The 17,009-nt window shown below is 37.3% G+C and overlaps 3 protein-coding genes, 1 non-coding gene and 1 pseudogene across 9 annotated transcripts; 3 read left to right on the plus strand and 2 right to left on the minus strand.

The window, feature by feature from the left end:
• Positions 1-47: 47 nt before the first annotated feature.
• TRNAA-AGC (transfer RNA alanine (anticodon AGC)) lies at positions 48-120 on the plus strand. The gene has a single exon. It is a non-coding gene; the product is annotated as a tRNA-Ala (tRNA).
• A 56-nt stretch (positions 121-176) lies between these two features.
• On the plus strand, positions 177-3,666 carry TAFII15 (TBP-associated factor II 15). Of its 2 annotated transcripts, XM_086645376.1 has the most exons (8): positions 177-463; positions 933-1,024; positions 1,099-1,238; positions 1,333-1,397; positions 2,088-2,150; positions 2,375-2,432; positions 2,514-2,564; positions 3,337-3,666. In XM_086645376.1, exons 3-8 carry the CDS (start codon positions 1,134-1,136, stop codon positions 3,415-3,417), a joined length of 423 nt encoding a protein of 140 aa, XP_086501502.1. In that variant the 5' UTR covers positions 177-463; positions 933-1,024; positions 1,099-1,133; the 3' UTR covers positions 3,418-3,666. The 2 variants fall into 2 exon arrangements, with proteins under 2 accessions (XP_086501502.1, XP_086501503.1); XM_086645377.1 differs by lacking the exon at positions 177-463 and having other exon boundaries at positions 954-1,021; positions 1,097-1,238.
• Positions 3,667-4,187: 521 nt separating this feature from the next.
• Positions 4,188-11,019, minus strand: LOC147534305 (uncharacterized). 4 transcript variants are annotated; one of them, XM_086645375.1, is made up of 12 exons: positions 9,880-10,056; positions 9,147-9,224; positions 8,956-9,054; positions 8,583-8,794; positions 8,299-8,495; positions 8,049-8,157; positions 7,635-7,936; positions 6,970-7,326; positions 6,582-6,660; positions 5,726-6,475; positions 4,898-5,656; positions 4,188-4,564 (listed from the first exon to the last, which is right to left on the minus strand). In XM_086645375.1, exons 2-12 carry the CDS (start codon positions 9,164-9,166, stop codon positions 4,416-4,418), a joined length of 3,033 nt encoding a protein of 1,010 aa, XP_086501501.1. In that variant the 5' UTR covers positions 9,167-9,224; positions 9,880-10,056; the 3' UTR covers positions 4,188-4,415. The 4 variants fall into 4 exon arrangements, with proteins under 4 accessions (XP_086501501.1, XP_086501499.1, XP_086501500.1 ...); XM_086645373.1 differs by having other exon boundaries at positions 4,898-6,475; positions 9,880-10,036; XM_086645374.1 differs by lacking the exons at positions 9,147-9,224; positions 9,880-10,056 and adding an exon at positions 10,149-11,019 and having other exon boundaries at positions 4,898-6,475; positions 8,956-9,091.
• A 138-nt stretch (positions 11,020-11,157) lies between these two features.
• On the plus strand, positions 11,158-13,459 carry LOC147534306 (Ribosomal L5P family protein). The gene is made up of 3 exons (XM_086649667.1): positions 11,158-11,828; positions 12,253-12,453; positions 13,013-13,459. The coding sequence occupies exons 1-3, from the start codon at positions 11,571-11,573 to the stop codon at positions 13,346-13,348; spliced, it is 795 nt and encodes a 264-aa protein (XP_086505793.1). The 5' UTR covers positions 11,158-11,570; the 3' UTR covers positions 13,349-13,459.
• Positions 13,460-13,833: 374 nt separating this feature from the next.
• Positions 13,834-15,267, minus strand: LOC147534307 (protein ROH1A pseudogene; annotated as a pseudogene). Its single transcript, XR_015228087.1, has one exon. The product of XR_015228087.1 is annotated as a protein ROH1A pseudogene (transcript).
• Between the last annotated feature and the right edge of the window lie 1,742 nt (positions 15,268-17,009).

Raw genomic sequence — 17,009 nt, forward strand, 5'->3', positions numbered from 1 at the left:
TTCTCTCTTCCTCTCTCAATGTATGTAGCTTAAAACTTTCAACAATAGGGGATGTAGCTCAGATGGTAGAGCGCTCGCTTAGCATGCGAGAGGTACGGGGATCGATACCCCGCATCTCCATTTTATTTTTATTTTTTTTCATTTTTCGTTTTTAACTTCTTCATCACATGCGAGAGGCAAACATGGGGTTCGATGAAGTTTTCAAGCAGGTCCTGCCTTGCAAGTAGCAACATCAACCGCTAAGTGGTGGGTGGGGCTGCCACGCCATGGCCATGCTTGACACAACCAAGTAACTTCTTCGCCTTCCTTTCTTCTCATCTCTGACCCCCATAATTATCATCTCTCTGTTTTCCCCTTCGCCTAAACTCAACCGAAGAGGAAGATTTCGGACGACTAAAACCCTTAATACCTACCCTCAAAGAAAGCTGCTCGTGAAACCAGCGGTAACCCAGACCTAAAAGCAGCTAAAGTTACCTTTTTCCGCCAAATGTAATTATAGTATACCATATTTTGATTTTTGTATATCATTTCCGAAATACTAACAGACATTCTAAACATATTAAGATGATTTAAGTTGTAGCTTACTAACTACGTTTTTTTTTCTTTGAGAAATCGACTACGATTTACGTTAGTCGTTACAAGGCCGACGATGTGATAAACACAATAACTGCCCAAATACTACTGGCCCTAAAACCCGACGAATTAAATGACCTATAGTCTGACGAATTAAATGAGTTAAAGCCTACGTGAACTACTTTATTTATACTGAAGTTTAATATTCCGAGATTTGCACTTTCATGGGATGGAATCTGGAACTTCTGTATTGCAGAATATATGCACCGACAATTGCAGAGTATATGCACGGACAAAGTGGGATACCCTTGGTTTTTTTTGTTAAAAGGGATACCCTTGGTTGGCCTAAATAAATATAGAAGCAGAACTGCAGAAGTAATAACAAGAGGAGCTGAAATTGTTTGCCCTTCCGTTCGTCGTTATTGCAGCTGATCACTGAGACTATTAGATTGTTTGCCCTTCCGTTCGTCGTTATTGCAGCTGATCACTGAGACTATTTAGAGAGAGAGAGATAGAGAGAGATAGAGAGAGAGAGAGAGAGAGAGAGAGAGAGAGAGAAGATGAATAATAATAATAATAATCATCAATCGACGAGTGAAGGGAGGCACGACGATGATGCGGGACTTTCTGATTTCCTTGCTTCTCTTATGGATTATACCCCTACTGTATCTAATTCTCTCTCTCTCTCTCTCAATTCTTTCTCTTTCTACAGAATCATTTATTTGGTAAAACAATAAAAAGTTGTTTCTGTTTTGGCAGATCCCAGATGAATTAGTCGAACATTACGTCGCCAAAAGTGGTTTCCAATGTCCCGATGTTCGACTGTAAGTGTAATCACACTACCTCATATCTTTCTTTTCTTTTTATCAATTTTCGATCGATTTTGCATCTTTTCACAAATTAGGGTTTCAATACATGCTTGCACAAAAATGGGGTTCCTTTGTTTTTTTTGTTTGGGGTTACCTCTGTATAATAAACCCACCTCCTATCTTATCAAAGTTATGAACTTTTCTTTTTTTTTTTTGAGTTTGATGATGATGATGTTATTGTAGACAGTGAAACAAAATATGAGTTCTCATTTGATAAATTTGTAAACCCTAGAAAACAACCACTCAAAATTGATGAGTTTGGGAACTACCCCTTTACTCGTTTTTACTTCTACGATTTTGCTCCAAGTTAGAAACCACCATCTTTAATAGTATAGTTTCTATTGCTTCACTGCTTCAACTCACTGGTTTATATGGCACGTTTCACTAAAAAACTGATCTTTACTGGACTTCATTGTATTTGCCTTTCGTTTAGTTAGCTTAGGCTACCCGTTTTAGTTCTCTACACTTAACGCCTATTTTTTGTGTTCAGTACCTGGTATAATTATTGAAATATCATATCTTGTTTAGTGAAGTCGTCTCGGAAGCCATTATGTGACTCACTTTTTTTGGTCACAAAGTCCTTCAGATGCTTATTCAAAATGAAATTGTGATGCTTATTCATTACGTCTACTTTCTCCTTGACAGGATAAGACTGGTCGCAGTTGCCACACAGAAATTCATTTCTGAGGTCGCCGGTGATGCTCTACAGTATGTTTCTGATTCTCACCTCTTTCTAATTCAGTTCCTGATTCCTTAAGTTAGATGTAGGACTCTATTTAAGTGTTTAGTGTCTAAGTAGTTGGGGTTGGCTGATCCACCACCCGAGTAACTCATAGATTTGTTCATGATCACGGGGCTTCTTACCGTTTATTTATGATTGAGACCATCATAACATGGCTTAATTATGTTTTCGCTGATGCATTCTGATCTAGGCATTGTAAGGCAAGGCAGACTGCAGTAGTCAAGGACAAGAGAGATAAACAGCAAAAGGTGTGGTCAAATGTAATCATTTTGCTTTTCTGTTTTCACTAGACAAGAGATTTATGTAATCTGTTTACTTATTGTTAACAGGACAAGCGTCTAACTTTGACGATGGATGATCTCTCCAAGGCATTGCGTGAGGTAGGCACATTAAAATTTTCTCAACCCGTTTATAAATTAGTAAATCACCTACATTTGGTGCAAGGTTCATCATTTTGTTTCACTAGAATATTGCAAATGTACCCAACTTTCATGATTGAAATTCTACGTGAAGGAAAGTAACCATCTCACTCATCTATGGTTTTGCAGTTTGTGGGCACTCTAAAGTACCTAACAAGATTATCTATTAGTTGAATCTATTGTACTGCATCATCGATCTTGAAAGTTTCCATTAATCCGTAATAGTATACCATTTTTGAAACTTGAAAGTCTCTAATAGCGAATCTATATTCTCAGGTACCTCATATAGTATTGTAGTGTGACATGTTAGCTTTGATACTGGTGTCTATATTACCTGTTTGTTGTAGCCGTGTCGGATTAAAAAATGAAATCCCCATCACATGCTTGTGCTTTGTTTTCTCTATCAAGTATCGTTGCTATGACCCTTTTTTTGTCGAGTGCGGAGGCTAGATATCATGTGTTCTCGATTTCTCATATCATCACTCAGTTATGTTGCCAAAGTTAGACGGGCTTAGATAAGTATGCAATATCAATTATTACATGAGAGTAATATGGAGATGCAAAAGCATCAGTTGCACTGAATATTCTTGTAATGTCCTTATCGTTTTTAAAAATACAGGTCACTGTTATCCTGTCTTTTATACACAATGAGCACATTCAATTGGACATGTTTTTTTCCTTATACTTGTTATTACGATTTGAATTGAGAATTGATACATCAAATTTTTATCAGTACGGAGTGAATATGAAACACCAAGAATATTTCGCCGACAACCCATCAACTGGAATGGATCCTGCTACGAGGGACGAATGAACTAGAGGAGAGTAATCTGTATATGACATATTTCTGTTGCAGTTGGTCTCATGAGCCTGTCATCATGGTTAAAGGAACTACTAAAACTCTGAGAAGTTCGATGCACTTTTTTTTTCCCTGTATCTTTGTGCTTTTCCTCAGAAATTCTGAGGATTATATGTATGAGGAGAGTTTGTTTGTGAATGGAGAATAGAATTCTGAGTTGGCAATGACTCTGCTTGCAACTTCTTGTGTTTTCTTTTGTTGAAAGCAACTTCTTTTTCCTCTTCTATCTTCTGTGGGTTTCAAATGGTGAGGTGCGGTTTAGGGTCTGTTAATGATTTGTTGAAAGCAACTTCTTGTGTTTTCGACAAAGAGTATTTCAAGATGTAAACGTTTTGGGAGTAGCCAGAGTCAATCTTAACGCAAGAGTAATACTCAAAACTCATTGTTGGCACAATCTATACATTATATGAAAATATCATACTATTAACTTTGAATCAAACTCCATGGGTGAATGGTGAAAAAAAACAGTTGAAACCTTTTTATGGTTGATTGAAAGATCAACTCCGGCCACTTCAAACCAAAAAATTGTTCATAAACCTTCAAAAACAAAGCAATGGACATGAGACCCCGTGAACTTCTCTCAAGCCAAATTGGTAGTGTATCAGTTCAAGCCATCCTCATTTTTATCTCGGGTTGCAAATGCACTTGAGGCCGTAAAAGGAGAGAAGCTAGTGATGTCAATTGGTCCGCACATTATTTAAAAAAAAACTTTTGGAACATAGTATCAGCAAAAGCATGATTATAATGGTAGCCAGTCTCTTCCCCTTTTCTTTGGTTCTTCACAATGCAGAAAGCAGATATGATTATATGAATATCAACAAGATGTTATATAAACCAGATCAAGTATAATACATCAACCTAAAGCATAAAATCTCTCCTTTCATGGAAATGCTAAAATCCCTTGAAGGAGTAGTAGAAACAGCTGGGAGTATTTTCAGACCACCATCTACTATCTATCTGTACCTGAAACCTCCCATGTCAACCTCATGTGGCCCGTAATTTCCAGTACCAACGGGATGCATCTGTTTAGGGTTTGCTCTTAGTTCCATCTCAATTAGCTTTGTCAATGCTTCCGGATGTGTGCTACCGCCAACACCAGGACCTAAAAATGAGAATCATAATAAGATCTAAAAACCGAAAAAAGAAATAAATACTACGAGCAAAGATGTAACGGAATTGAGATCATACAGGTAATTGTACAGCATAAGTCCATTGGTTTTTTTTTCCACGACAGGACTTAAGAAAAACGGGAGAACACCTATGCAGTTTGGGGAGGATCCACTAGGGATTACTACCTCTAGGTATGACATGGGATTGACTCAGGCTACCCCAAGGCCCACTCCCACTCAGATCTCCAAAGTTACTAGGGCGAGTCGGTTGATCCCAACTTAGGAGAACATTGAGAGAATTAGAAGCGCACATGTAACCAACTTACCTATCACTGGCATATCAAGCCCACCATAGCTTGGTTGTCGATGTAAATGAAATCCTTGTGTTGGGTCCATCGCGGGAAATTGACCAGCCATTTGGTTAATGGAATGAGGTAGCATATGGACATCTCTTGGGTTCCCCTGTAGCGGGTGAGGCGGTAGGAAATGGCCAGGAACGTGCATATGCTGTAACAGATGATTTTGGGCAGGCGGATCGAATCTTGTTTGGCCTCTAGAGGAATGTTGGAGAGAAGGATGGTGAAAAGCATTTGCAGCAAATTGATGTTGAGGTTGTTCATGACGAGTAATGCTCTCAGGACCCATAAACTTCATTTGTGGATTCATACGTGTATGATGCGAATCTAACTGCTGCACCAGAGGCCCACCATGATTCATTTGGAGATGAGGAAACAATGGAGAAGATGTCTGGCCGTGCACATTCTGATATGGAATCTCAGACTCCACGTGATTGTAAGGACCACCAAGAATGTGTCTGCCATCATGACCCAATATTGTAGACCTTTTATCTTTAAAGGTAGCATTTAAAGCTGCTAATTTATGAACAATATCGAAGTGTGCAGTTGAGGAAGATACTGGTTCGGCTTCAATTGCGCTTCTTCCATGCATAAACGTGGGATTTTGGTGGTTCCTGGAATCACTCATTGGAATGTCTTCGGGCAGTTGAATCTCCATTGCACTATCAGGTCCACTTTCAGAACCACCAAGAGCAGTGTGATTGAATCCAACTCCATTCCGATGAAAATCTGAGCCCAAAAAATAATTTCGAGTCGTATTGGATATGGTTCGCTGCAAGAGATTGGATTCAGAAATACCATGTTCAAGATTATTATTATTATTATTGCTCGATCCATGTTCATTAACGTGAGGTGAGCGATAACTGTCATCAGCAACTGGAAATGGAAACTCATGAGGCCCAGAAAATTCTGCTCTCGATACACCACCAACTGAGCCTCTTTGCAAAGAAACTGGAGCTTGCACAGACTGAAGCTCCTTCATGAACGATTCACCGAAAAGTGTTTCAAGAGTCGGAGGTCTATCAGAGTTCTGAACTACACCCACCTGACCTGAACCACTCACAGTAGTAATAGACCCTTTCTCGTACACATGGAGACTGTCAGAGGATTGTACATTAAGATTGGCAGATAGTCCTGAATCATTTAGGCATGTACTCTTCTGCAACAAAGAGAGAATGTGTTGGGATGCAAAACTGTTGACCTCAGGTTTTCGATTTGTAAATCCCTTGCCATGCACTGTATATGTAGGATCACAACTACTGCTTTCATTAATTTCCGATAAAATAGACTGTTCTAAATCCTCACATGTAATTACTCTAGGAGCAGCATCATTTGGGTGCAGCTGAGCCTCATGGATTTCAACTGGAGGAGATGATACAAACTTCTGAACAGGTTCATTGCCCTTAAAAGGAATTGTTGGATGAACAAGTTCTGAGGTTTTCTTGTTAGGTACTTCAGATAACGGAGATTTATCATTGTCAGCACCGACGAGCAACGAAAGCAAGTCTTTCGGTTGGTTAGATGAGAAATCCTCTTTCTCTTCCCTTTCTGTAAGAAGATGAAAGAAGTGTCTTATAACATGAATTTATAGTTTCTAATGGTCAGTAATCAAGATAAATTTAACATAAAGTTGAAAATGCAAGATGGGGATTACCTTCGTCAAACCAATGACGAAATTTGGAAGATTTGTAGGGCATTTTGATCTCCGGTTCCTCTTCTTTGACATCATTATTCTATGGAGCACGGGGAAAAACCAACTATGTTAGCTTCTAGCAGATAAGTTTCTCAAGTAATTTCTTAGATGCTGAAACGTTTACATAACCATTATCCCTACACCAGCCCTACTACAAGATTCTCAAGTTGAAGCGCAAGAAATGTTAAGACCTATAAGAGATAGTTATGCAATCAAATTGACCCTCATTTATTCTCATTAACTATATTCTAAAACCCAATATATGTCCAGTTAAGGTTTGTCTATCATAATTGCTTGCATATGCAGATGCAGTGGGATATTTTAGCAACAGGTAAAACCCAATACTTACAGTCATAGCATCATCAAATAGTTTGTCCAGAATTGACGCTGAAGGCTCTTGACCAGTTGTATTCAGAAGGTTATCTTCTGGAGCTTTTTCATTATCGTAACCATTAACTCCCTCACCCTGACCTTTATAGATTTCTAATTTGCGAGAAGCTTCACTTGATGAATGATCAACACCAGATAACCTTTCAGAAACCTTAATATCTGAAGATTTCTTCTCCGAAACCTTGTCAGTTAAGGGAATATTAGAAGTCTTACTCTCATACTTACGCAGACTGGTATCTGTACATGTCGCTGGATTTTTATCATCTTGAGTATCAGAAGTTCCACTAGTGTTATTCCCAATTAGAGTACTTCCACCCTACAGCAACACATTATCCAACAAGAGCAGAACTTAGAATATTTAAGTCTTCTCAGCAAAATGCGACGGGAATACAAATAAGAAAAACAAAGTTAAGCATATCTAAATGACGTCGATTCACCGTGAGCATGTAATTCCATATCTAAAAGAAAAGTATGATAACATTGAATTTGATTAACACGGTTAAACAATGTGGCATAAGAACAGAGAAGGGGGTACACATTTTAAATCTACTTGCTAGCTGAAAGATATCAATGTGGAAATAGAATAACCTAACTTTTATGCACAAAACAATTCCAACATCATACCTCTATTGCTGATTGAGGAACTAAAGAATCTGTTATGAGATTCTTATCCAAAACTGATTTTCTAAAACCAGGCGGCACAACTGGTCTGTGCGTAGGAGTTTGCGAAGAAATAGCAGAGTTGCTTTGAGAAGCAGGTTGGGCCAGATCGTTGCGGCCATGGATTTTGTCGCAGGGCTTATTTTCAAAATCCTTCAACAGTGCAGCAATATCTGGGTCATAATCTTCACTACGCTTATCCGGCAAATGATTCTTCTTTTCTTTATAAGTTTTTTGGTTTTCCTTCCTAAACATCTCAAAGGAAGCTGAATGCCAAACAGACACAGTAGCCCATATTAAGATTGAGTCGATTTGATTGGCAAACACATTGACAAACAAAACAAAATCAATTTTTTGCAATAAAGGCTGATAGAATACCTCTTCTTTTTCTTTCCTCTTCCTCCCTATCCTCGTTGGATTGTTCAGATGAACCAAATGTTTCATCATTAATCGAGTCAGTAATGTCCCGCCGTGAGTGAGGAACTGCCTGAGAGACGGACTAGAATGATCATTCTCACAAGATTTATTAAAATGACTTGCAGTTCACATTTATCACATGACACAAAACAAACTCTAAATAGAACTACAGAAGGAGGTGGCGGATTACAACAACAGAATCTAAACAAACCTTATAAGGTCGTGGTGGCTGATATGGTTCATTAGTTTTATTCAATGGATATTGACCATTTCCTCGACCTTTTGAAGCTGAAGCTCCTGGTGCGTATCCTCCAGATGGTCTTGAGAATGAGCCCCTACCTAGAAGCCCATCATGCTCAGGATTTTGCCAAGGACGCCGAGGTTGGTTGCCAGAGGGTTTTCCAGAATCTACATGGTAATGAAAACATCGAAAAGCTTTTAACTCCGAAAAGATTCACATCTATCAGAAACTGGAATTCACAGTAAAGCACTTGCCTGAACTCTTATCCGACTGTGAATCTAAATCTCTATCATTTGACCCAGACGAGTGGCTGTCCCATTTTCCATGGACTCCTCGAGAGTAATTACTTGACTCGAGTCTACTGGGTGGGGATGATCCGAATTCACCACGTCGGCCACTTTCTGAGGAAAAACTGCCAGGAGGTCTCTGCCACTCGGATGTGGTACTGGAAGCTTCTCCAAAATCACTGTTTTAACATAACAAAATTAGATCAAGAGCATCACATCCAAAAATCAGGACTAGGAGGATAAGAACAAGAAGAAACACTATGATAATAAGTATTCTGAGTATCATTTGATAATCAATAAGATAGAGAACCAACTAATCATCAATGGGATATTATCATACCTTAGAATAGATGGATCGAATCCCTTTGGTAGCTCTTTGCAAACATCCAACTTGCTTATCGATAAAAGGAACTTTCTTGTATATGAAATTCTATTCTTTCTGTAAACCATTAAGAAAAAACAAGTTACTAATCAAACTAGATAAAATCAAATCCTCGAATTAACAATAAATTAGAAGGATAAGTAATTTACTTAGGAAGCTCCTGCATCATTTCAACTTGGTCTACTGCTAAAGACTGGTTTTCACTTTCTACACTCAATAGTGTAATTCTACAGAAAAAAATCACTTACTTGAAAAGCTGATCAAAATCTCTCTAACTCAATAGAACAGTAGATGGCTTTCGAGATTCGATCAAAAGAACCTACTTTTCATCAGCAGCATCTCAGAAACCAAATGTCAAAGTACCAAAAACTCCCAACCAACCAAGCAGAAATTTGATTATAAACCCTAGAAAGTTATGATTAACTATTCTTCATAAAAGCATTAGGGTTTCAAATAATTCCCTAACTCATCAAACCCATTAATCAACTATTAAAAGCAATCCCTATACACAAACCAGTTCATCTGTGAGAATCTAGATACCTATAATCAAATATTCTGATAATCTGCTAAAATGTTATGTACAACCAATGATACCCTAAACCTAATTGACTTAAATCTAATACTAAAAATCAAGCTCGAAATTCGTAACAAAAATTAAAAGAATCTCATCTAACTTGTTTCCTCTAATCACTCGTCTTGACGATGGAAAAAAGATCTCCAAAGAAACAAGTAATTAATCCTTCATGGATGCTTATGCTAGTAAACGAAAATGAGGATCTGATTAAACAAATTCTAGGGTTTTAATTGCTATCTGAAGAAAGGTGTAATAGGGCGAACTTCTGAATCCCCAATTAGCAAAATGAGAACATGAACAAGTAGTACCTAATATCAGGAAACACAAAATCGAATAATTTGGGCTTCTTCTGAGAAGGTTTTGAAATTATTCAGATTTAAAACAACTCTTTCTATGGAGTATAGAGAGAGAGAGAGAAGCTAATGCCTAATAGAGGGAGATGCTGTAGAAAAGAAAAGCAGAGAGAGATGTTAATAGAGGGAGGCAGAGTCCAAATTGAGGAGAGAGAGAGTATAGTCAACGAATGGTAGGACCGTAGGACCCAAAAAAATCCGAGAACCCAATAAACGGGTCAGACTCGAATTCTGAAGTGTTGCAGCAGCTAATCAAGTATCCGCTCTCGCCCGATACCCGATAAATTTGAAAGGTTTGGCGGATCTAGAAGTGTTTTGAACACGTAGGATTTTAAAAATAACCCATCGAGCTATCGCGATAACTCTAAAGGACGTAAACTTCTAGAGCCGACCAACCCGATCCGATGAGGGAGTAGGTCGTGGTCACCCGACCTGACCTATTCCCACTCCTTATCAGTAGTAACAAAAAAGATCTCCTGAGTCGATCTTTTAAAGAAAAAATTACTTAAGTCAATCATTAAAAGAAAGATTTACTTATCCCCTAGTTGCCAATTTGGAAAAACAAAAAAAAAAAAATTGGGGTACATAATTTTGAATGAAATCAAAATTTTGTTTCCCCAAACCCCGCCACTTTTTTATATTCACTCCACCGGATCGCCAACAGAATACCATCGTCGACGACCCTTAAATACAAAAAAGTATCACATCTTTTTCTTCTTTCTTCTTCCTTATTTTCTCCACCACCACCACTTCTCTTTCTTTCTCTGTCCCCTCACTCTCTCTCTCTCTATTCCAACGAAGGGTAGGTCTTCGCGGGAACTCGTGTTCTGGCGTGGGGATTCTCGACCACGACGCCCTAGTTTGGGGGAATTCCTTCAAACCAGAGACGTTATCTGGTGCAGGGGATTACCCTTAAGTTTTAGGAATTTATCTCTAACCAGATCGATGCTCAGACGAAAGAGACCCTCGTCTCTTTGTCAGAACAAGAGAGGGAGGAGTAGAGAGACATCAGAGATAAGTAGTGATGGGAGGAGGAGGTGGTGATGGAAGAGGTAAAACATAATCTGATTTTTTTTAAGCGTCGCTGGCGATGTTATTAACTATACAAATTTTTTATTTCCTTCATAACTCGAGAAGAATCCCTTCCTAGCAGAAACCACCCCACATCACCAATTTAGTATACCTCAGCCGGAATAACAAGTCTACATGACCCTCCTCTTTGGACTCCTACTTAAATCGTCTGTGAGAGAAATAAAGATTTCTCTCTCCCACTTGAACTGTCTGTGAGAGAAACAAAAATTTATCTCTTCCACTTGAACCGTCTCTGAGAGAAACCAAGGTTTCTGTGTCATCAAAACTCGTAGGCATTGGGAAATCCCACTGGACAAACTAGAGAGTAGAAGTTCTCTATCTACAAGTCCTTATCCATTTGGTGCAAAATGAAAAATAATAGAGTACCCTCTTAATCGAATATATTTACAATATAACCACCAAAAGAATTCCACAAGAAAACACAATCTCAGGCTTGTTTCACTAAATCGGTAATAAAAGACATCTCTAGGGGTTAATTTGTAACATATCCCCTTAGAAATCCTACCGGGGGGAGTGAACAGAGACGAGTGTGACCAAGGAAAGCTAATCCGCTAATGGCGTCCTCTGCGATGATATTGCCCTCTTGTTCTTCTTCATTCCACGGTCGGGCACTTGTGAATTCAGCTCCATTTTCTACACCAACCCAGTTTGTAAACCCTAGAAATGGAAATGGGTTTTTCGTGAAAGCTTCAAGTGGAATCGTTTTGGTGGATAAATCTGAAGCTGATAAGGTGTTCCGTTTGAAAACTACTTACTTGGAAAAGATTGTTCCTTTGCTTAAAGAGGAGTTCAATTATACTAATATGCTTGAGGTAATATACTCTCTCCTTCTTTCTGATTTTAGGGTTTTGGGAATTTTGACTTGAGCTCTTATCTTGTAAATTTTGTAATCTCTGAGTAGGTTATAGTTGGCTATATGGTGGGTGTTAGAATGAGAAATGATTTGTGTTGGGTGCAAAAGCTAGAAATTGTGGGGGGAATTGGGGTTCCAAATTTTATCTTTTAGCTATTTCTTATGATATTCTTGCTTTTGGAATTAGGGTTCGTATTCATGCTATTTCACCTTTATTTTGTTAGGGATTTTTACTACTGTATTCAGTATTTGGGAATGTGAACTTGTGTTGTTCTATATTTTGCAATGTTGATGTGAATTGGAAAATACACCCAAATCTAGGGCTATAAACTTCTAGTTTGTAGTTATTTTGTTTTGATTTTTGCAATATTGAACTTGGGTAGGTCCCGAAGATCGAAAAGATAGTTGTGAATTGTGGTATTGGAGAAGCTGCACAAAATTCTAAGGGGTTAGACGCTGCAATGAAGGATTTGGCAATCATTACCGGGCAAAGACCCGTAAAGACTCGAGCAAGAGTGTCTATTGCTACCTTTAAGCTTAGAGAAGGTCAACCTATTGGTATTGCCGTGACGCTCAGAGGAAATGTAGGTTCTTCTTCCCTCGTATTTAAAATTGCTTTCACTTTTGTATCTTCTTTTTATTGAGTTTTGAATTCGAAGATGGACAATTTACATATCTAAGCTAATGCTTTATCTTAGAACTCACCCACGAATCAATATTTCATTTCTTGCAAGGCTGGGGCAATTTTTGCTTCCACTAGTCCAATGTGTTCCTTACATATATAGGGAAGTTAAAATTTAGCTGTTAGTTTTTTTCCAGGTTTGTAAGATAGAGAGAAGATAAGTAAAATGGTGTTTGAAATCTATTTGCTCGTCATTCGATTAGTAGTTGAGTTCACTGGTAAAACCTGCCCCTTGTGATGCTATAACATATATGGTTTTGCTTGGTCTTTTCGAATTTAGACTCTTTTTCCTTATACGAACAATCATGGGCATCGGTTTGCTTACCCACATTAGAAAGATGACAATCATTATTGGAGTCGTTCTCATTTGAACATATCAAGAATATACTAATCGATCTTGCTCCTTAGTATAGGAATCATTACTTTTATGATTATCACTTAATACACTTGATGAAATGCAGATGATGTACTCATTTTTGGATCGATTGATCAACTTGGGTCTTCCTAGAACAAGGGATTTTCAAGGTGTAAACCCTAATAGCTTCGATGGGCATGGAAACTACAGCATTGGGATGCGTGAACAAAGCGTGTTTCCAGAGATAATATATGACGCTCTAGGTAAATCAAGAGGTATGGATGTCTGTATAACAACTACAGCTAAAACAGATAAAGAAGCCCAAAAATTACTTGCTCTAATGGGGATGCCATTTAGAGAAGGTGGTGGTCCAACTGTGTTGATTCGAAAGAAGAAGAAGAAAGCTCATCATTTTGATAGCAAATCTCGAGGAAGGCGATAAAATGTACTCTTTCTTCTCCGAACAGTTTTCATTTGTATTCTGTTAATGCTTCTTTTTTGTAATTTATGACATGAACTGCAATAGAAATGCAAGTAATTTCCTTTTGAGTTATCTACCTGTTATCTAAGTATCTAGTTTTGGTTGTGCACTTTGTCAAGAGTTGCTGTTACATTATCATATCTGGTATGGGGATCGACCTAACTTTCGTTGGGTGGTAACACGTTGATGCTTACAAATTTGGTAGTGTTGTCAGTGACTACTTGGCCCAATAAATATCGTTTATTCTGGTGTCATATTTCTTTGAATTCGACATATTGCATAACTCTAGTGTATGTAGTACTTCTCTTCTCTTGATTCGCTCAAATATAAAATTGAAAATTTGATAAAGGAAATGTTCAACTATTTGTCGATGGCGGATTCAAATAATTTTCAAACCCAAATCTTATATTGAATTTTCTTATGGTAAAGAATATAAACGTCAAATCATGAACAAATCAAAAGAATAAATCCATCTATAATTTTTTTAAGACTTTCTCACTTTGATTGAGAAAAGCTTGGAATAAAAATAACAATAATAGACTAAGTTTTATATTGTTATAAAATAGATGATGAAAATTTACCATTTAGTTCTAATAAATGAAGAACCTCTGACCTGGTTTCTACAATCTGACGATAAACTTCTCTAATTTGTTTCTGTAACGGAACCAAACCTTCTTCCATTCTTCTGCAAATCTCACTCAACTCAATAACTTCAACTTTAATCCTCTTTTCTTGTTCTTCATTTACAGGAAATTGAACTGAATTGATTAATTCAATCAAAACTTTGCTACATTTTTCCAACCTCGAAATCTCTTCTAACAATCCAATTGATCCTTTATTCTTCTTCCATTCATCTACAATTCGATCTTGTAAACCTAAAATCGGAATGGTCCAACTTAATTGTCGAGGAATCTGAAATTGATTTGCTAATCCATTTCTATCTTGACATGGAATTGCTATAACAAGCGACCACATAACAAATACTAACACAATACTCATTATATAAATCGGTAAACCTAATCCAATTAGTTCACATCCACGAGGAACCATTAAATTCATCGACATTGCTTGAATTTGCTTAGAAGCTGACCAATTCCTCGATAAATTCCATGAATTTGACCTAAAATTTGAAGAAACAGAACCAGGAGAAGAAGTGACTCTTCTTCCAAAAGACCAAGCTCTTTCTGGTATTTTAGGTATAATACTCTCATCTTTTCCATTGATCTTCATAGCTTTATGAAGTGAATTTAAAGCTTTTATAGCTCTTCGAATTTGACCTTCTCCTAAATGATGATGATGATGATGATGATTCTTCTCATCATCATGAAGAGCTGAAACAACAATTGAAGCAATTTTTCTCCATTGATGAATCGATTCAATACTATTAGTAATTGCATTACAAATATCTAACGATTTTACAGTACGATCAAGTAATTCATGAATTAAACGATCAAGATGTGGTTTATTTAAATTTGATGAATTTTGAGTTAGAATAGATTTGAATTCTGTTTCACAACTGAGAAATACATCTAAGAGTTTACTAACCCAATTGATTGAAAGAAATGAATCTCCCGGTAAAGATAAGAAACGATCGGAGATGTGTTTTTGGAAAAGTTCTAGGTCATCGGAATCTTGATCTGTGTTGTTAGTAGTTTCCATTGATATCACTTGGTTTTTACGAGAGCTGAGGATGGAACGGCCGAAAATGGCAAAATGGGACTGAGTTGTATGCATTTTTAGAGAGAGAGAGAGAGAGAAAGTTAGAGCTTTTAGATAGAGGGGGAGGGAGAAAGTTAGGGTTTTTAGAGAGAGAGAGAGAGAAGAGACGGTTATGTTTAGTTAGTATGGTAGTTGGTATTATAGCGTATGCAAGTAACTTGTGTGGCGGGAAAGGTGAGACCTATTCTTCATCTTTAATGTCACGCTTACTCGGTTATATTGTACTTGTTTTTCTATAAATGCCCTTCATATTTGTTGTATTTACGGCTTAAAACACGGTTCTTCTTCGCGGGGTTGAATTGGTGATAACAAAGGAATATGATTGTGAAAGTGACACTTTTTTCCGTTGAAAATAAGTGACACTTGACCAAACCACTTGATTGAGTTTGGGGTGTGAAAAAGTAGAAAATTTGATGGGGTATAAAAATTATTGGGTGTGAAAATAGGTTTTTTTTTCTCTTATACCTCAAAGGACCACAACCTCTCCTTCATGTCTTTCTCTTTATTTTTATTTTTTTATTTATTTATTTTTTTTGTCTATTTTTTTTTGTTGAAAATGTCTTTCTCTCTATGTTTGTTTCAAAATAGATAATTATTCCTTCAAGCAAACTAAAACGTGAAGATATTAGCGCCACATGACATATACAAAAAATGTTGGAGGACAAGTTGACGGCTAAGCACAGATCTTTAAATAAATACATTCATATATATAAAGGCTCAATTGGTCGTTTTGGTTCCCAATTGGTTATATTGGTCTCAATTTTGTTTGGCAGTTCGTTTGGTCTTTATGTGTTTCAAACAGTTCGTTTTAACACCCAGTATTTGTCAAATCATCAAAATTGCCCTTGTGACTTTTTTGTAAATTATTATTAAATTTTGTTTTTTTTTGTATTTTTAATTTGCCGATTGTTTCTCATGACGACGTATTTTGGAGGATGCACGACCATTTATCTATAACTTACCTTCATACTAAGTAGTGTCGTAATCTTTTTTTTTTCTTTCAAAATACTATATACATAGGCAGTCAGAAACACAAAGATTTTAAGGGGCACAAAATTTTAAAAAGAAATGTAAGTTTTATCAAAAAAATTTGCAGCATCAAAACTTTTTATTCCTCATTTTCGACCACCAATTCCAGCCATCACCTCTAGCCAACACCACTACCATTGCTCATGTGTCTACCTTCTTCATCCCCCTTCCACCTCTAACTATACTATCACCTCTGACCATCGCTATGTATATCTCCGACCATCGCTATGTATATCACCTCCATTTCCTCTCGCTCTCTCCTCCCTTTCTTCTCCCCGTCGTTCTACAAACCGGAAGACCCCCTTCGTTGGAACACCAATTTAATTTGGAGGATTCCCAACCAGAACACGAGTTCAATCGAAGGAGCTCTCTTGGTCCCTTCACTAGAAAAGATAGATAAAGAGAGAGAATAGACGGTGGAGGCGTTGATTTGAGGTGAACAATAAAAAGAAGATGAGGATAAGATAGAGAAAGATTTGAAAAAAAGAAAAAAATGTGTAGAGAATAAATGGTGGAGGCTCGGGGAAAGCAAATGGGAAAAGTAATTTGTTTCCCCAAATAAAAATGATATAAGCGGCAAAAGTTGACATACCCCGAACCTAAACGAGAATCAATTGCCCGTGTAGAGCGAAAACGTTTATCAAAAGAGAGAAAACAAGTTAGTATCTAAAATAGAAATTGTCGATTTATTGGGAGTTTGGAATAAGTTTTCAATTGTACTCTCTTCTAGCTTTACTCTTCCCCCAAACGGGTAACCTTCTCAATTTTTCTAAGCAGATGGTCTTTCAAAACAAGGGACCACTTTAGTTGTTTAAAGAGGTGTCTATAGCAAACTAATGGGCGCCCCTTGTATAAAGTGCCCTTGATAGGGTTT

Source organism: Eschscholzia californica, unplaced genomic scaffold (assembly GCF_041429995.1).
Source record: "Eschscholzia californica isolate CP2 unplaced genomic scaffold, dmEscCali1.0.p SCAF_6, whole genome shotgun sequence".
NCBI classification, from domain to species: domain Eukaryota; kingdom Viridiplantae; phylum Streptophyta; class Magnoliopsida; order Ranunculales; family Papaveraceae; genus Eschscholzia; species Eschscholzia californica.